The 15616-nt window shown below is 51.1% G+C and overlaps 6 protein-coding genes across 6 annotated transcripts; 1 reads left to right on the top strand and 5 right to left on the bottom strand.

Annotated features, from left to right (window-relative positions):
- Window positions 1-262: 262 nt before the first annotated feature.
- On the bottom strand, window positions 263-2425 carry COCCADRAFT_32393 (uncharacterized protein; the record flags this gene model as incomplete). Its single annotated transcript, XM_007708989.1, has 2 exons — window positions 263-1796; window positions 1842-2425. 2 exons carry the CDS (start codon window positions 2423-2425, stop codon window positions 263-265), a joined length of 2118 nt encoding a protein of 705 aa, XP_007707179.1.
- A 453-nt stretch (window positions 2426-2878) lies between these two features.
- On the bottom strand, window positions 2879-4722 carry COCCADRAFT_32392 (uncharacterized protein; the record flags this gene model as incomplete). Its single annotated transcript, XM_007708988.1, has 2 exons — window positions 2879-4605; window positions 4659-4722. 2 exons carry the CDS (start codon window positions 4720-4722, stop codon window positions 2879-2881), a joined length of 1791 nt encoding a protein of 596 aa, XP_007707178.1.
- Window positions 4723-5204: 482 nt separating this feature from the next.
- COCCADRAFT_741 (uncharacterized protein) lies at window positions 5205-8187 on the bottom strand (the record flags this gene model as incomplete). Its single annotated transcript, XM_007708939.1, has 6 exons — window positions 5205-6749; window positions 6805-6830; window positions 6881-7074; window positions 7126-7166; window positions 7271-8090; window positions 8156-8187. 6 exons carry the CDS (start codon window positions 8185-8187, stop codon window positions 5205-5207), a joined length of 2658 nt encoding a protein of 885 aa, XP_007707129.1.
- An 855-nt stretch (window positions 8188-9042) lies between these two features.
- COCCADRAFT_82855 (uncharacterized protein) lies at window positions 9043-9532 on the bottom strand (the record flags this gene model as incomplete). The annotated part of the gene is made up of 2 exons (XM_007709038.1): window positions 9043-9424; window positions 9492-9532. 2 exons carry the CDS (start codon window positions 9530-9532, stop codon window positions 9043-9045), a joined length of 423 nt encoding a protein of 140 aa, XP_007707228.1.
- Window positions 9533-10394: 862 nt separating this feature from the next.
- Window positions 10395-11142, bottom strand: COCCADRAFT_739 (uncharacterized protein; the record flags this gene model as incomplete). The annotated part of the gene is made up of 4 exons (XM_007708938.1): window positions 10395-10431; window positions 10488-10744; window positions 10795-11073; window positions 11128-11142. The coding sequence occupies 4 exons, from the start codon at window positions 11140-11142 to the stop codon at window positions 10395-10397; spliced, it is 588 nt and encodes a 195-aa protein (XP_007707128.1).
- Window positions 11143-11767: 625 nt separating this feature from the next.
- Window positions 11768-15603, top strand: COCCADRAFT_82805 (glycoside hydrolase family 85 protein; the record flags this gene model as incomplete). The annotated part of the gene is made up of 5 exons (XM_007709037.1): window positions 11768-12474; window positions 12530-13871; window positions 13975-13979; window positions 14115-14399; window positions 14451-15603. The coding sequence occupies 5 exons, from the start codon at window positions 11768-11770 to the stop codon at window positions 15601-15603; spliced, it is 3492 nt and encodes a 1163-aa protein (XP_007707227.1).
- Window positions 15604-15616: the final 13 nt, after the last annotated feature.

Below are 15616 nucleotides of genomic sequence, written 5' to 3'. Positions count from 1 at the left end.
TTCGGTAAAGAGGGTTGTTGAGGATTCCGGGTCTCTTGTTCGTGAACACGACAGGACACGAAGCAACGGTTGTAAGACAAAGAAAGCCGGGAGATAAACGCGTGATTCATGTAATATGTAGGTAGTAATATTACCTGTTGGCTACATACAGCAATATATTAGCAATTCAGAAGCACATGAAAACTATGCAAAACCTCTATAATTGTATATATAGTATGTCCCTAATCCTCTTCCCCTATCTATATGTAACAGAAAACCAACCCTATTCTGGCCCCATAACCTCCAACCCCTTGCAAACCCCTACCCAGGGATCTCTCAAACTCTCCCACACAACCTCCATGCTCTCTTCCTCCAGCCCGTCCCGCTTACGTTCCCTCCTCTCGATCCGATCTCCCGTCCCGTCCGCCATCATAGCGGTAATACGGTCACGCTTGCTAGCTCTCTCACTAAGTAGTGTACTATTTGTTTTCAGACCTTTACCATCAAGTTCACCCTTGACTTCCCAGCCTCTGCGGACGGGACCATGGATTGTGGCGGGGGTGATGAGGGTGCTGTCGAGTAAGGCGTTCCAGCGGGAGAGGTACATGCCTGGGCCATGAGTTGTGCCTTTGCTATTTTGTGATGAGGAAGCTGTTGGTCGCATGATTGATTCTAGACGAGTTTGCGATGTTGATTTGAGCGTTGTGAGGTGCTCTTCGTGCTTGTCGAGGAGCTCTTTTAGCTCGTCTTGCTTTTCCTTGCTTAGAGTCTCGAATATAGAGTGTAGCGGCGCCGTCATATTTCCTGCACCACCCTCGCCTCGTTCTTCGGCCTCTAATGCACGCTGGTCGACTCGGAATTCGGAGAATATGCGCTTAGCGTACACTAGGAAGTCCTGCCCAAGATCCGGTGCGTTCTTGGTGACCTGGTGTAGGAACTTGTGCATCGAAGGCGCGTGCCTCTTAAGCAATTGTACAAACTCCTCCACTGTAGGAGCGTCACTTGGCTCTTGATCCAAGATACTAGCTGGATCTGGTGAGCTTGGACGCGATTTGGAAGCCTCGCGGCTTCTGTAGCCACCGCCCTTCTTCTTGGGTTTGGCCGTCTTGATCAAATCTGTAATAAATGCCTCGGCATCAGTGACGGTGCCGGACAGATCAACAGCGTTGTGGATGGCCCGGATGACGGGATCCATGCCTGCAACGGCGTCGCGAATTGTAGAAGTCAAGACGTCAGGGTTGGATTTACAAAGAACCTTTGTGAGTTCCTCGCGGTCTCGAATAGAGAGATATGTGCTGAAGTACTCCATGGCCACACTGTGTTGGTGCTCGTTGAGCGATTCGGCATCAATCTTGTACGGTGGGTCAGACGTCTCAAGAATGACTGCCACAATCGACTTGGATTCCGAGATTGACTGGCTTCGCGCAGCTTCATGCTTCCCTCTCGGTGCGTATACAAACGTCTTGATTGCTTTGAAAACCCTCTTATCCGGAGCATTGCGCGATGCCTCGAGTTTAGTTGCCCGCTTCTGAAACTCCGATGTATCCCATGCTAGCACTGTAGAAATGATTTGCTGTAAAAGGTTCATACCGTCGTTCGTGTTATTCGTAAGACCTATCCAGTTAGTCATAGCTGTCACAGACAACTTTGCCAGGACCAGCCTGACCATGCCGTTAATCATGGTAGCGGCATTGCCAACGCGCAGTGTTTGCTTGACTACGGTATATGGAATGAGGCGGTGCAGATTCTCGAGGAGGCGAACAAGGTACTGGCCGTCGGGTGACATGATGAAGACATGGTGGAGGAAAGAGGCAGCACTGATGCTGTTAGAGGTAGTACGAATATGCCGTGCGAGTACTCACTTCAGCAGCATATACTCATGCGCTGCTTGTAGACTACTCGAATGGTCTTCGAGCCTCGAAGTCGCCTTGACCTTCTCATACAGTTCATCGAGAGCATTGCCGTAAATCGACTCGTGTACCAGCTCTTCAAAACCCTGAATGACGTCCTCAGGTTTGCTGGTGTCATACTCTTTCTTGCTTTCTTTCTGCTTCCTCGAGTAACCTCCGAGCATGCCCCTCGCAACGTACTCAGCAATACTACTTGCAGCCGTTGCGAGCGCTTTCCTGCTACCAATAGCGCCCTTGTCGTAACTCTCGCTCAGTTCGGCTTCGGCCATTTTTGCGACTAGCGTCTGGATCTTTTCAGACCACCACGCCTCTCCAAAGTTCCTGATGGCGGGGTTGCACAGCGCAAACTTGTTGAGCATGTTCTGCAGCAACGGGCTCGTCGACTGCACGCCGTCGGCTTTGCGAAACGGGTAGCCATACTGGTCGATGGTCGAGGGGTATTTGAAGGCTTCAATCTCGGCGTAGACCTGGTGGTGGATCAGGATATCAAAGAGAGCGTGTGTCTGGGCGGGGGTGAGGGGTTGGGTTGTCGACATGGTTGCGGGAGGTGTATGACACCAGGCTCAGAAACGTAGAACAAATCCATACCTGGTCGAAGACGAGGATTGACACGGATGCGCCGACGACACGCGGGGTACGTCATCTTGCCTGCAGGCTTGGCAGATTAGCGACACGATCCGCTACTACGTAGATCTTGGACCCCGCGTGTTAGTTTTGGACCTATTAATATCGCAAGAGATGTAAGGATTTGGGTTGAATTCCTTACAAAACCACTGCTAAAATATAGGAATAGGTGCTCTTACCTGATATTCGCTCACTATACAGCAACATGAACACACAGCTAGGGTATACTATAAAGACATATTACGCTGCCCTTTGACAAGCATAGCAATAGTAATCAAGGAAATGAAATTAAGGTCTATAATAAGAGAAAAGCATCCGAAGTATCCTCAACCTCTTCTTTTCCACTCAGCCCGTCCTCGTCAAGTCTACAACCTCGCCATCTTTTTGTCTCCCACTCCCACCAAGAACCTCCCAAAATACCCGTCAAGCCTCTCTCCAGCAGACCCATCCAATGTCAAAACCATACCCACCCATCCATCGGGCCTTAAGACAAACATACCACCTTTTTCCTTATCAACCCCATACCTTGAAACTGCACTGTCATCCTCATCATAAAACACACGCCCAAACGGCATCATACCACCCAACGCCTCATACGCAGACGATACACCCCGTCCAGAAACAACCGTAATCCACGACACCGGCACTTCACCACCACTCACCCACGCCGCTCTCCCCACCGCTCCCACAAACTCCCCAAGCCGCTCCCTCTTCCCCTCCACCTCCCCCGTGAAAACCAACACATAAAACCCCGCAAAATTCGGCGTCTGAGCCAGCAATCGCGTCCCTTCCCACGTCCCCGGCTTAGTGAGCTTAACATCCGGTGCCCTCTGCCCCGCCTGCACTGTCCTCGACACAGACGCCATGTCCTCGGTACAAGTACCAACATTCAAATACCCATCTTGCTCATAAAAAATGCCTAATCCACTACTAAACCCTGCTGCCTCCGCCATAACAGTACCGAGAACCTCATTCGGATCCGCATCCGGATTCCCCTTCCACCCCTCGGGCAACTGCATCGTCATAAGCCGTGAAATATCCCTGTCGTAATTAATCAAGCGCTGGACATTGGGTAGACGCTCTGCTTCATACGAGTTCAGGAGGTCGGGATAAGCAATACCCTTTAATACAAGCGATAACTTCCAAGCTAGGTTGACGGCATCGTGGATCCCAGTGTTCATGCCTTGAGCTGCCCCGCTGCTGTGCGTGTGGCATGCGTCACCGACTAGAAAGATGCAGTCGTGCACGAAGAAGGAGCGGGCGATGCGTTGGCCTACTACGTAGATGGTCCACCAGTCTACTTGTTTGAAGTGGATGGAGAACGGTTTTACGGCTTCAATGGCTTCCTTTTCAGCGGCCTCCTGAGTGAATTCAGCATAAGCTTTTTGGCGCGCGCTCGTAAAGGCAAAGCCGATGCGTGTGGCACCGCGGTCGAGGGGTGCCCAAAGCACGTTACCGTGTGTTGGGCTTTCAATGGCGCAGTAGGTACGGGGTTTGGGGTGGTTTGTTTCGAGGACGCCGTCGATGCGAATCCATTTGTCTTCAGTCGAGGTGCCGTCGAAGGGGATGTTGAGGGTGCGACGGACAAAGGATTTGCCTCCGTCGGCACCGATTAGGTACCGGCATTTTACTATGCTTTGGTCTTTTGTTTCGCTGTGCTCGATCGTGGCTAGGATTCTATATCCGCCGGGATTGACGTCTTGTAGTACCTGGATATCGACCAGTGTGTACGGTGCTTGCAGCTCGACGCCTTCTTTCTTCATTGCAGTCCGAAATACATCTTCTTGATACTTTTGCCGCAATACCAGCGCAAAGTCCCAATTCGTGTCTTTCATGTTTTGCATAAATGCCCAGCCTCTGCCCTCAACTTCATTGCCATGTCGATCGTAATTGGCCGTCTCACGGCAGGCGAAGCATTGCTGGGCGAGAGAGTCTGCAAGGCCAAGTTGCTCGAGCATCTCTGAGCTGCGGGGGAAGAGGGTAATGGCGCGGCCATACTGATCTTGCGATGATTTAACATGCTTCTCAATTATTTTGATTCGGTACTCTGAACGGTCAAGGTTGCGTGCAAGTTGATACGCGGTAATGAGACCTGGTTGACAATGTTAGAGACGTTGGCATCAAAACGGAGGGCTATCTACATACCGGCTGGTCCCCCGCCTATCACCAGCACGTCAACGTGCTCTACGGGTACCTCGGGGCTTGTCATTATACTTAATTATGGTAGTCTCCAGCTTCCAATCACTACCAAGAGCCGTCTCAGATTTAAGCACAAGCATGTTCAAAGGAAACAAGCTATATTAGTCGTGGACAAGTTACAATTGGACCGGAGGACATGCGGGCTATCTCACACTTGATAGGTATCCCCAAAAGCGATTGCATTCTTTTAGTCATCGTGCCCGCGCGATGATACGTCGCACGACAGATGCCTGCATGCGAAGGAAGCAAGAACGGGGTACGACGCGAGCCGTATCAGTGTCTGATAAGATAAGCCGGTTGGATGAGCCGAGGTGACAGTGATCGACCAAGTCCGTCAATCAGGAAGGAGGTAGTATTGGCCGTGTATCAAGGTTCAATCTTGCTCTCGATCAAAACTTCTTTTTAGATTCATCTACATACTACACCTCTTGTACAAATTTCAGGTCGAGGCTATCACTTCACCAACCAACCAATCTACAGCTTCGCATCTAGTCAACCCAAGTAGCCGTTTGCACTCAGCCACTCCCGCACGACCTTCTCGTCTCGTGCAGCATAGGCAGCATAACTGCGGATAGTATCATCCACAACTTCAAGACCCTTGTTGTAACCTCTGGTATCCTTGTCGGAGAAGAACTTCTGAATGTCGTCCGCGACAGCAGCATCAGTAAACTTGTTGAGACCAAATCTCAGGAAGCGCTCTAGCACAACTGGGTTTCCAGAGAGTGCAGGGTGAACCTTGGAATCCCAGTTGTCGCGGATGTAGTGCCATATTTGTACGCGCACCTTCGAGTTGTTTGCAAGAGCAATGGTCGATGAGTGCTTGTCTTGCATAGCTACGGCGTCTGAGAAGACAAAATCCATGACTTGCTTGGCAAGCTCAGGTGTTTGCACACGACCAAGTGAGCCTAGGCAAATTTCCTTGCCGTCAATGGATGTTGTGTTGAGGTATTCATTCTGCACAGCCTTGAGCGCTGGCTCGCCACGGTTCTTGATGGCCGTAGAAAAGACAGCGCGGCGGAGCGAAGGGTGGATAGCCTTCTTGTCTCCACCAGAGACGTACGCGTCAAATTTCTTCAGCGCCTCATCAACGGTCGCCTGATGACCAACGATACCAGCAGATAGGAGCAGGCTAGCGCGCAGCTGGCCGACAAGGTAGCTCTCACCATCCTTGAACTCCCATCCAACCTTCTCGACAGCCGGTGTAATGAGCTTGAGGTGGTACTTCCTCAAAGCTTCACTGATATCCTCGCTACCGGAGAAAACGCTTCGGACGTTACCAATGTTGGTGAGAATTTGGGACCAGACAAGGTAGTCGGATTCGTCCTGGAAGCGCTCTGCTAGTGCGAGAAGGCCAGCAGTAGAGCCGTATCCAGCTACAGCATTGGCATATGCGTCACCAACAAGACCAATCTTGTCTTGTACAGTGAGCTGGTCGCGGGCTTCTCCGAGCTTCTTCAGGCGGTCCGGAGGGTAGTTAGTTCGGTAGAAACCAGTAAGGTTCTTGTTGAGCTGATAGAAACCTTGGCTGACATCTCGAACGGTGTCTTCCTTTTGTGTCAAGGCGGTGGTTTCGTGAACGGATGCTGTAGATGGTGAGTCACCAGTGTGAAGCCTCAGTGGGATCCACCAAGTAGTCTGGTCCTCTTCCGGCTTAACGTTGCCGGCAAGAAGGAAGCGTTGCTGGCGAAGTCCGATTTGGCCAGGCTCTTCGGCGACAGTGACAACAGGGAAACCTATCCTACGCACCCAGTGATCCATGAAGCTGTTGACATCCTGACCAGACGCCTTGCTCAGAGCAGACCATAGATCGTTGGTGGTTGCATTGGAGTACTGGTGGGCCTTGAGGTAGTCGGCAACACCTTGCAAGAAGACCTTCTCACCAAGATGAGCACTCAGCATGCGAATGACGGAAGATCCCTTCAGGTAAGAAATGTGATCGAAGATCTGGTCAACCTCTAGGCCGTCGTATACAGGTACTTCAATGGGGTGAGAGGTGCGCAGAGCGTCAAGAGCGAAAGCTTGTTGCACGGAATCAGTCTGGGAAAATTGTCAGCAAGCTAGTAGAGTAGATACCTCGAGATTTATGACGTACGACAAACTGCCCCCAGACATTCCACTCTGACCTTTTCGTTAGCGTAAATTCTAGGACTTCATAAAGAGGGTCATACCTGGATAAAGGTGGTCAATAGCAAGCCATCCGACCCAGGTAGCAAAACCCTCGTTGAGCCACAGCTCGCTCCACCAGTCCATGGTGACAAGGTTGCCGAACCACTGGTGAGCAAGCTCGTGAGCTACAACATATGCTACCCGGTTTCGGTAGCTGTCTGCGGAAGTCGCAGGGTCGAAAAGTACTGCGGTCGTTCTGAAGCTGTATTAGTAATAAATTCAAGTCATACAAATTCCTTAGACCTACCTGTAGGTGATGAGACCCCAGTTCTCCATGGCTCCGTGTGACTAGAAACCAAAGGTCAGCATTACGCAACTACGGAGGAGGGATTGCACGTATAATTGGCTGAAGAGTCAACGCAACGTTCGGTGCACCCCACGGTTTTACTTACAAATTCATGAACAGCCAGCAGGTCGACCTTGGGAAGAGGATAATCAATCTGGAAGATTTCGGAGAAGTGGTCCACAATCTTGTGGCAGTTGTCCAAGGCGAAGCGTCCCTGCTCCTTCAGACCGCGAGTCGTGTAGACCCTGACTGGAATGTTCTTGCCGTTGTACTTGCGCTCGGTGAAAGCTTCGACGTACTCGAAGTCACCAATAGCCCATGCCAAGAGGTATGTCGACATGATGGGTGACCTCTCAAACGCAACAGTGTGGAAGCCATCCCGCTTGCTAGGCTTGATTTCCTTCTCGGGCATGTTGCTGAGCGCAACCTGGTCCTTGGGCACTTCGAGCTCGACGTCGAACGTAGCCTTGAGGTTGGGTTCGTCGAAACAAGGAAAGGCGCGGCGGGCGTCGCAAGCTTCGAACTGGGTGCTAAACATGTAGTGGAACTCGTCGTCCTTGGCTACAGACGCAGGGACTTCGCCCTTGGGCTTGTACTTGGAGCGGTAGAAACCAGCCATGACATTGTTGACAGCGCCCTGGAACTGGATCTCCAGCACAGTCTCGCCAGTGTAGGTGATACTGTCTCCAAAGTTCAGCGTAACCTGCTGCCTCTTCTCATCGTAGCTGAAGTCTTTGGCAGGGTATGTTTTGTCGCCAGCCTTCAACTCGGCACTCTTGAGCTTGAGCTGGTGTGCATTGAGAACGAGGGTGCTGAAGCCGTCATCCTTTGTAATCTTTGTGTTGATCTTGACGGTGCCATGGTAGCCAAACTTGCCGCCGAATTCGAGGTCGTAGAGGGAGAGGTCGTAGTGCGAGGGCTTGGCCCTATCAAACAATTGTCAGCTTCTCATGGTTCTGATAATGGGCGTAATGCAATGCAATTGACTAACCATGCTGGGAGGACATCGCGATCTGAAGCCATGTTTGCGAAGCTGCTGGTAACCTCGCTTTGACACAGCCTCTTTTGGATGCTGAACGCTACTGCAGACCGGGGACGTGGCCTCAACTGGGTGCGAGGGGTAGAGTAGAGCTGTTTGATTGCGGATGAAAAGCTTCTGGAGCGCTCAAGGTGGGCTGAGCAAAGATAGGACGAAGTAAGAGATGAAAGTGGGCCCGTAAGCAGCAGACGCGGAGAGAGTTTGGTGTCGAGCCGGGCACGAACCAGATGTCGAGAGCAGAGTCTCGCAGATGCAGAGAGGGCAGCCAGCTTGGAGGGCAAAACGAGGGGCAAGATTACTCAAGAGCGGGTTTCAATGGCACAAGACGGCGCATGAGGACTGAGAGGGGAAGGTGGGCGTGCGGCATGTCGGATGCCCCACCTCTCAAGACGATCCCTGCGGCGGCGTGTTTAGCGCGGGGTGCTTGAGATGCATCTGCTAGTACGCATCCATCGATATAGCTGAGTGCGAGAGTGTCTATTATCTCGACATGTGACATGCGCGTCATTGACTGCGCTGGTACGGCTGGGTGGAGGCGTTCCAGAAAATGCCCTCCGCCACCACCCCTGGCCAGGCAGGTGAACCCTCGCCATTGTTGCCCTTCTGTTTCCCTATGCTGCACTCATTCATACATCATGTGCAGACGCGACTCAGGAAAATGGTAGTAAATGGTAGTTTTGTATCGTGGCAATCCCTGTTACGCCATGCAAATGCTTCACTTCCACGCCCAGTCATGCAGTGATGTCTTTTGCACGCCGACCAAGCTGTCTGACCATAAAACGCCGCACAAATACTTGCATTTCTACACGTAGGCTGCCACGTGCTGCACTTCTCTTTGCTCAGACTCGGATGAGCACATCGAGACATTGAATCCGCCATTCCTTCTTCCCCAGCAATCCCTTGACCCACTCGTAACTCTGCGCGTCGCTCGCCTGGCCCAGTCCAATCTTTCCCTTGACTCCTTCCACCGCAGCCTTGACCACGACCTGTGCTGTGTGGTTCGCAGCCTGTGCCAGTACTCCAGCTGTTTCTGATGCAGTGCCATTAAGCGCCAGCTCCGCGCTATCCGAAAGCGGCGCATCAAACCATGGCGTGTGGAAGTCGAAGAGCGCAACGACAAGAATGAAAAGGAGCAGCGAGCAATACACGCACGGTCGGTTCAGGAAGTACGTAGCCGATATGAAGAGGACAAGGTAGACGGGAGACGCCTGAGTTCGCAGTCTAGCCACGACAGTCAGTATGTGCACAGCGCCGCCGTCAAGAGGGGGCGACAAGACGCCTGACTTACAAGAAGAAAAGCACTGGTATCCAGCTTCGCAGACAAAACATTGTTGCGTCTTCAAGATGAGGGCAGAGTCGATTGCCAGGCGCGCACGCGCGCTATGTTGTTAGAGGGCGTGGAGTCGCCTTCGCGAGTCGCTTGAGATGCGGAGCAGCGGTCTACGGGAAGGTGGCAGTCGAGACACTTGACGCTCTGCTTTCTTATCACTAAGCAACGATAGTGGCGAATATGTAGCCGGTGGAAGACGTGTGGTGAAGGCAAAACAGCGAGTGGGAATATTAATACGGGGTATGAGGGCAAAACAGGGCGGACAGACTGCCAGTGAGATGAAATCGTGCTGAGTTGCTGGCGGCGGGCTAGGGTCGGTTGATGGACGAGCCCTCCCGCCGCCGTCGCTGAATGGCGCTTGCATGCATACAGGTATGCACTGCCTCACGTGCTTCAGCCTTGTCGTCAACTAGATTCTGTGACGCGACATTACCCTGATACATGCGCGTTTCGTCCGTTTCTAACAACAGTAAACTTGTCGGGATACGAGAATGCTCATAGCAATGGTTTTGCTTACATATTCGTCCGCATTGTGCAGCGGGTCGGACTTGGCAGTCTCGTATATCACGTGCCTTGACCAGCTACATAGTAGATCAACATGTTTCATTGCCAAGTCTCAATATACAGTCATTGGTATCTTGATGAGAGCTCCATATAGCCCATTGTCTTACGTCACCCAACGTGCACAACACCCATCTAGGCAACTCCCGTGCACCTCTCCTAATCCATTTGCATCCTCGTCCATTCACCAAAATGCCCAGAAAACGCCTCCCTAAGTAGATATGCCAGTACAGGAAGCCAAAGTGACGCCGTGTTCGGCCGCCGGCAGCAGAAAGAGAGCAGCGCTCATCGTGAGTTCGTCTATACGGGCAAGTTGAACTTCTTGCCTTGGATGACCCTGGTAACCATTGGTTAGTCATCTGACCACTCGCTCACCAAAACTGGACAACTTACTTTGTGTAGTAGATGTAGAAGAAATCAGAGTATAGGATGGTTTGAATGATACCCGCAATCACGGCAATGGGGTCGTAGAACTTGGGTACTTCAAAGAAGTAGCGGTAGATCCAGTTGGGAATGTACAGCGCTCTGTACGCGCCGAGTGCAAAAAGATAGTGCGTTGTAATTGTCTCCGCCTCGCCAGTCCGCTGAAGCATAAAGAGCTGCGGCAGGATCGCGACCGACTCTAGCCAGATAGAGAAAGCCCAGAGAATCTGTATGCTTGGTTAACACCACTCCTTGGCGGTACCTGGACATGCCATACCTCGGAAAATGTGTACTTGTACGGAAACAAAACGGCCAATACAGCGCTAGCTCCCAGAAGATACTGAACTTTAAACGTGTCTAAATTCGGGTCGTGGGTCGGCTTGTAATCGTTGAGCATCAGGTAGACGGTGTAGGCAGACGTGCTGATGAAGATGATTTTAAACACGGTCAAGTAGAGGGACTTTGGCTCGTAAAAGGTCCATAGCAGGTCGACGTAGCGCGTAAGATAGACGATCAGGTAGAGGAATTGCGACTTGAATGAGATACCAGAGGCGCTCTAAGAACACGTTAGCTCGAATATTTGCGCGAGACAGTAGACAATTCAGCGTACACTCGACGATTTCATCTTGTGCAGAAGAATTAAGATGGAGAGTAAGTGGGATAAATCCCCTGCGCGAAGTCAGCAATGCCATAATCCTCCAGCGGGCGTCGTCTTGGTCGCGACGGCCCTCGCTCTCCAATTCTGCGTACCCAAAAGTCGGAAAAGATTCATCGTGGCGGCGGGCGTGTCGCTGGGCGCTTCTAGGAAAGCAGCAAATGTTTGGCGACAAGAGGTGGTGTGAGTGTGGAGATTCGCACTTTCTCACATAAAAAGACACGTTCCGACAGCTCTCTGTACGTAAGGACGGATGGAGCTACGTAGCCCTTGCCTGCCAAGCCCGACCCCTGCCAGGAACGTCACCTCTGATCGTCGCCGCTCCCGCAGTGGTTCGCATACCCAACGCCCACCCTTCCACGGTACATCTGCGGCCATTTTTGTCTTATCAATTATACATGCCCGAGAGGCTTCTGCGCACAGGAAGTCAGTCAATACGTGGAGTACCAGCGTTGTTTGCCTTGAACGCAGCTGGAGTCTGACACAGTTGCTATGATTCAAACCGTCCATAGATCCCTGCACAAGTGATCCAAGCTAGCTCTCACACGTCTGGAGGGCCCAGAAATAGCACAACCACTTCCAGCCCTGCGTTGCCATGGCCTACCTGCTAGGATGGAAAGATATCCTCCGGCCAATTCGTGATGGATACCGCCATCTGTTCCCTGCACCAGACACAGGGCCAACGCCTGAGGAGAGACGCAAACAACGCGATCTGGATCGGCTCAAAGGCTTCGCTTACTTCGACACGTTTGATCAACTAGAAGCATGGACAGAAGATAATTGTGACTCCTTTCAAAGAGCCAACACACCACGCATACGAACGGAGGATAGGAGCACAAACAAAGGCCTCGGCAAAGCAGATGTTCTCTTGATCCATGATTACTCCGGAAACTACCATGATTATGAGAGCGTACAGGCGACCGGTGTCGACGCGGAGCTCTATTCCTGTGAATACCTTCAATTTGTTGATGTCTTCATCTACTTCTCACACAAGCTTGTCTGTGTGCCTCCGCCAACGTGGACGAATACCCTTCATCGCAACGGCGTCGAGGTTCTAGGTACACTCTTAGTTGAGCCACAGACTGAGGGTTCTGAGCGTCTCCTGCAACACACACGTGACGGCCAAAATATGGATTTTCCCTTAGCAAAAACGTTAGCAAGAATTGCTTCGTATTATGGCTTCGACGGCTGGCTTGTGAACATTGAAAAACGATTTCCAAATAATGTTTGGGACCCCGAAATTCTTGAAGCCTTCCTTTGCCAGCTGAGAGCCGAAATGGGCGGTACAATGAGGCTTATATGGTAAGCACAAACTCCGTCTTTTCCACGTCATTAGGACAGTATAACGGTGTTTTAGGTACGATGCTCTTACGATTTCGAACAAGATATCGTACCAGAATGCGCTGAACACGTCCAACATCAAGTTCGCATCGGCCTGTGGAAGTATACTCACAAACTACTGCTGGAAAGATACTGAGGCTGAAAACTCGCTACAGCTTGCTCTGTCAAGCAAAATCTCGCCCAGAAACATTTTCTTTGGTATTGATGTGTGGGCGCAGAATAAATCCAGTTTCACTCACCCACGTGTTACTTATCCAGAATATGGGGGAGGAGGCACGAACACTGGTGTTGCTGTGGCGAAACTCGCCGACCTAGGGCTGTCAGCAGGCATATTTGCCCCAGCGTGGTCCTTTGAGCATTTTCCTGGAAAAGGGCGCGACGCTGAACGTACAGTCTGGCAAGGAATCCCACTTCCACGTGACATGGACTGCTCTTGCGGAGATTGCTTGTCGCGTCATCAACCTAATGAGGCTCTTGCAGTCCTCAAGTATGCCAAAGAGCGTGTGTCTGGTTCGGAAAACTTCTTCTACACTGATTTCACGCGCGCTTTTGCGACGCATGACGATGCATCGAACGATCTATTCGACGGCTGTAGTATCCATGCACAACTAGGTAGTCAGTCTATTCTTCCGCGTCCAGCCATTTTCGGAGACAGACATCAAGCTGTTGGGCTTTGGCACCGTCTGGACAACAGCTCAAGAACTTCGCGCTTGGTAATCGAGGCCATGCAATATCAGTCGAATAGCGATGCCACGACGGAAGTCTGTCTTCCGCTATTCAAACTCGACATGCCCGCAGATGGATATTTACAAGCTGAGATATACAGCAACAATGTGTCATTGCCAGCTGACCAAAGTATTGTCACCCTTTATATTCGAACCACAGACTCTGTTCAGCTTTTCACCATCACACTCGAGAAAGGAATTCAGCGAACAGTATGCCCACTGAAGTCTTTGGTGCCTGGCGCTCGCATCCAAGAGCTTGGGATTCATTTGAAAGGCTCAATCGATACTGCTCTAGGCAAGACCCTGCATTTGATGAACATCACGAGTGTCCGGATTATGCCTATTTCTACTTTTCAAATGTCGTCTTTATTCTCTATTGACCAAATACAGCTGGAAAAGCGAGGTGAAGGAGATTGTGCGCGCGTGCAGCTGGTTTGGAACTTTAGAGACCATGGTAGAACTAACTATAAGGACAACGGAATTCCCTGTAGCAACATCACAGGGCCTTTCTCGTATTTTGTCATTTACATGGACGGAAGAATGATTGGTAAAGCATATGCACTGGAGCATATTCTAAAAAAACGATTCGTTGAGAAGAATGCAGGATCGACTGTGGAACTTGAGCTTGTTGGGGTAGGCTTCGACGGACAAACACTCGCGAAGAGCAGCGCCAAGCTGCTTCTACCTTAAGCTGACAGAGCTTCAACATTTAACTATTTCGCAAAATGCGCTCAAGTGTATGTCTAAACACTGGGTGGTTGGGCTAAGAATGGACTAGTGTGGCAACGACGTCATCGACTACGAGGTACTTTTCCCGCGTCGCATTTCAGCCTGTCGTGTATTACACCACTGGATAATGAGAGTGCTCGCTCAAAGATTAGCGAGGTTGCCTCATACATTGCCTCGGGTTTATTATCAGCTACATCCGTCTGCACTTGTCTTCACAGCACCGCAAGCCCGACAGCTTCATGCGTCCGCATTCACGATGAGCCCTTTGAAGCGTAAACATGAAAAAGAAACGTCACCCCCTAAGTCGAAGAAACCAAAGGTTGAGATACCTGCTTACCACCTTGCTCAATCGAGACAAGATGGGAGTTGTGAGATAGTTTGGCCCGCCAGGCGCGAACAAATCGAACGTGCGCGGACGATTATCAAAGAGTGGTAAGCTACAGTTTCTTAAAGTCTCGTCTATCATTTACTAACAGTCTACAGTGCTATCGCTCAGAAGTCCACTGTCATAATGCCAGACAAGGATGCAGACGGCCTGTCCTCGGGTGCAATATTGTACCATACACTCACTACTCTTGGTTTATCATCTGATCATATATCGGTGTACTTTCCTCCAAAAGGCTCCAACGTCCACGATGAAAGTACAAGGGAAGCTCTGGCCGCTCTATCGCCAGTGTATATCTTTGTTCTTGACCAAGGTAGCAGAAAGAGCCCGCCACTGGTCGACTTCCCACATACATGTCTCATTATAGATCATCATTTTGCAGATGAAGGGGGGTTCCCAGAAGGTGCCGAGTATGTCACGGCTCATGACTGTCCTCCTGTCGCAACAAGTGCCCTCTTGACATACAATATCTGCCTGCCATTGCATGCCGACTCAAACAATAAGGTCTCCTGGCTTGCAGCACTGGGGACCCACGGCGACCTAGGAGGCACCATCAAGTGGGAGCCACCATTTCCAGATATGAAGGCCACTTTCAAACAACACACGAAGAAGGCGATCAACGACGCCGTAGCCTTGGTCAACGCGCCGAGACGGTCGGCAGCTTATAATGTTGAGGATGCGTGGGCTGCAGTGCTCTCTGCAGAAAGTCCTGGCGCAATTGTCAAAGACGAGAAACTTCGTAACGCATCTTTGGAGGTACGACGTGAAACCGAGCGCTGCACGCATACACCGCCCACGTTCTCCGCGGACGCTACCATTGCCCTACTGTCGATATCCTCGGCTGCGCAGATTCATCCCGTCATCGCGACCCGCTGGTCAGGCACTCTAAAGTCAAACAAGCTAGAGATTGTAATGTGTGCGAACGAGGGCTATCTTCCAGACAGAGTCAATTTCTCATGTCGAGTTGCTAAATGTGCGCGGGCGAGGGAAGGGGAGGAGAAGATTGACATCATCAAGAAGCTTGAGGGCATTGTTGCTGGTGACAAAGACCTGAGAGCAAGACTGGGAGAGAGCTTTGCAAGAGGGCACAAAGAGGCTAGTGGTGGTATTGTGGGAAAGCAAGAGTGGGAAGATTTCAAGAAATTGATGGGCGTGGGGGAGCGTACGAAGACGGAACCTGCCACTAGGAAGGAGAAGCCAACACAGAAAAACACACTTGCCAACTACTTTGGCAAGTCCGCAAAGGCATAGAGAGCATAGATAA

The sequence above is a fragment of the Bipolaris zeicola genome, assembly GCF_000523435.1.
Source record: "Bipolaris zeicola 26-R-13 unplaced genomic scaffold scaffold_5, whole genome shotgun sequence".
Taxonomy (NCBI): domain Eukaryota; kingdom Fungi; phylum Ascomycota; class Dothideomycetes; order Pleosporales; family Pleosporaceae; genus Bipolaris; species Bipolaris zeicola.
This window is presented reverse-complemented; position numbering and strand designations above follow the sequence as displayed.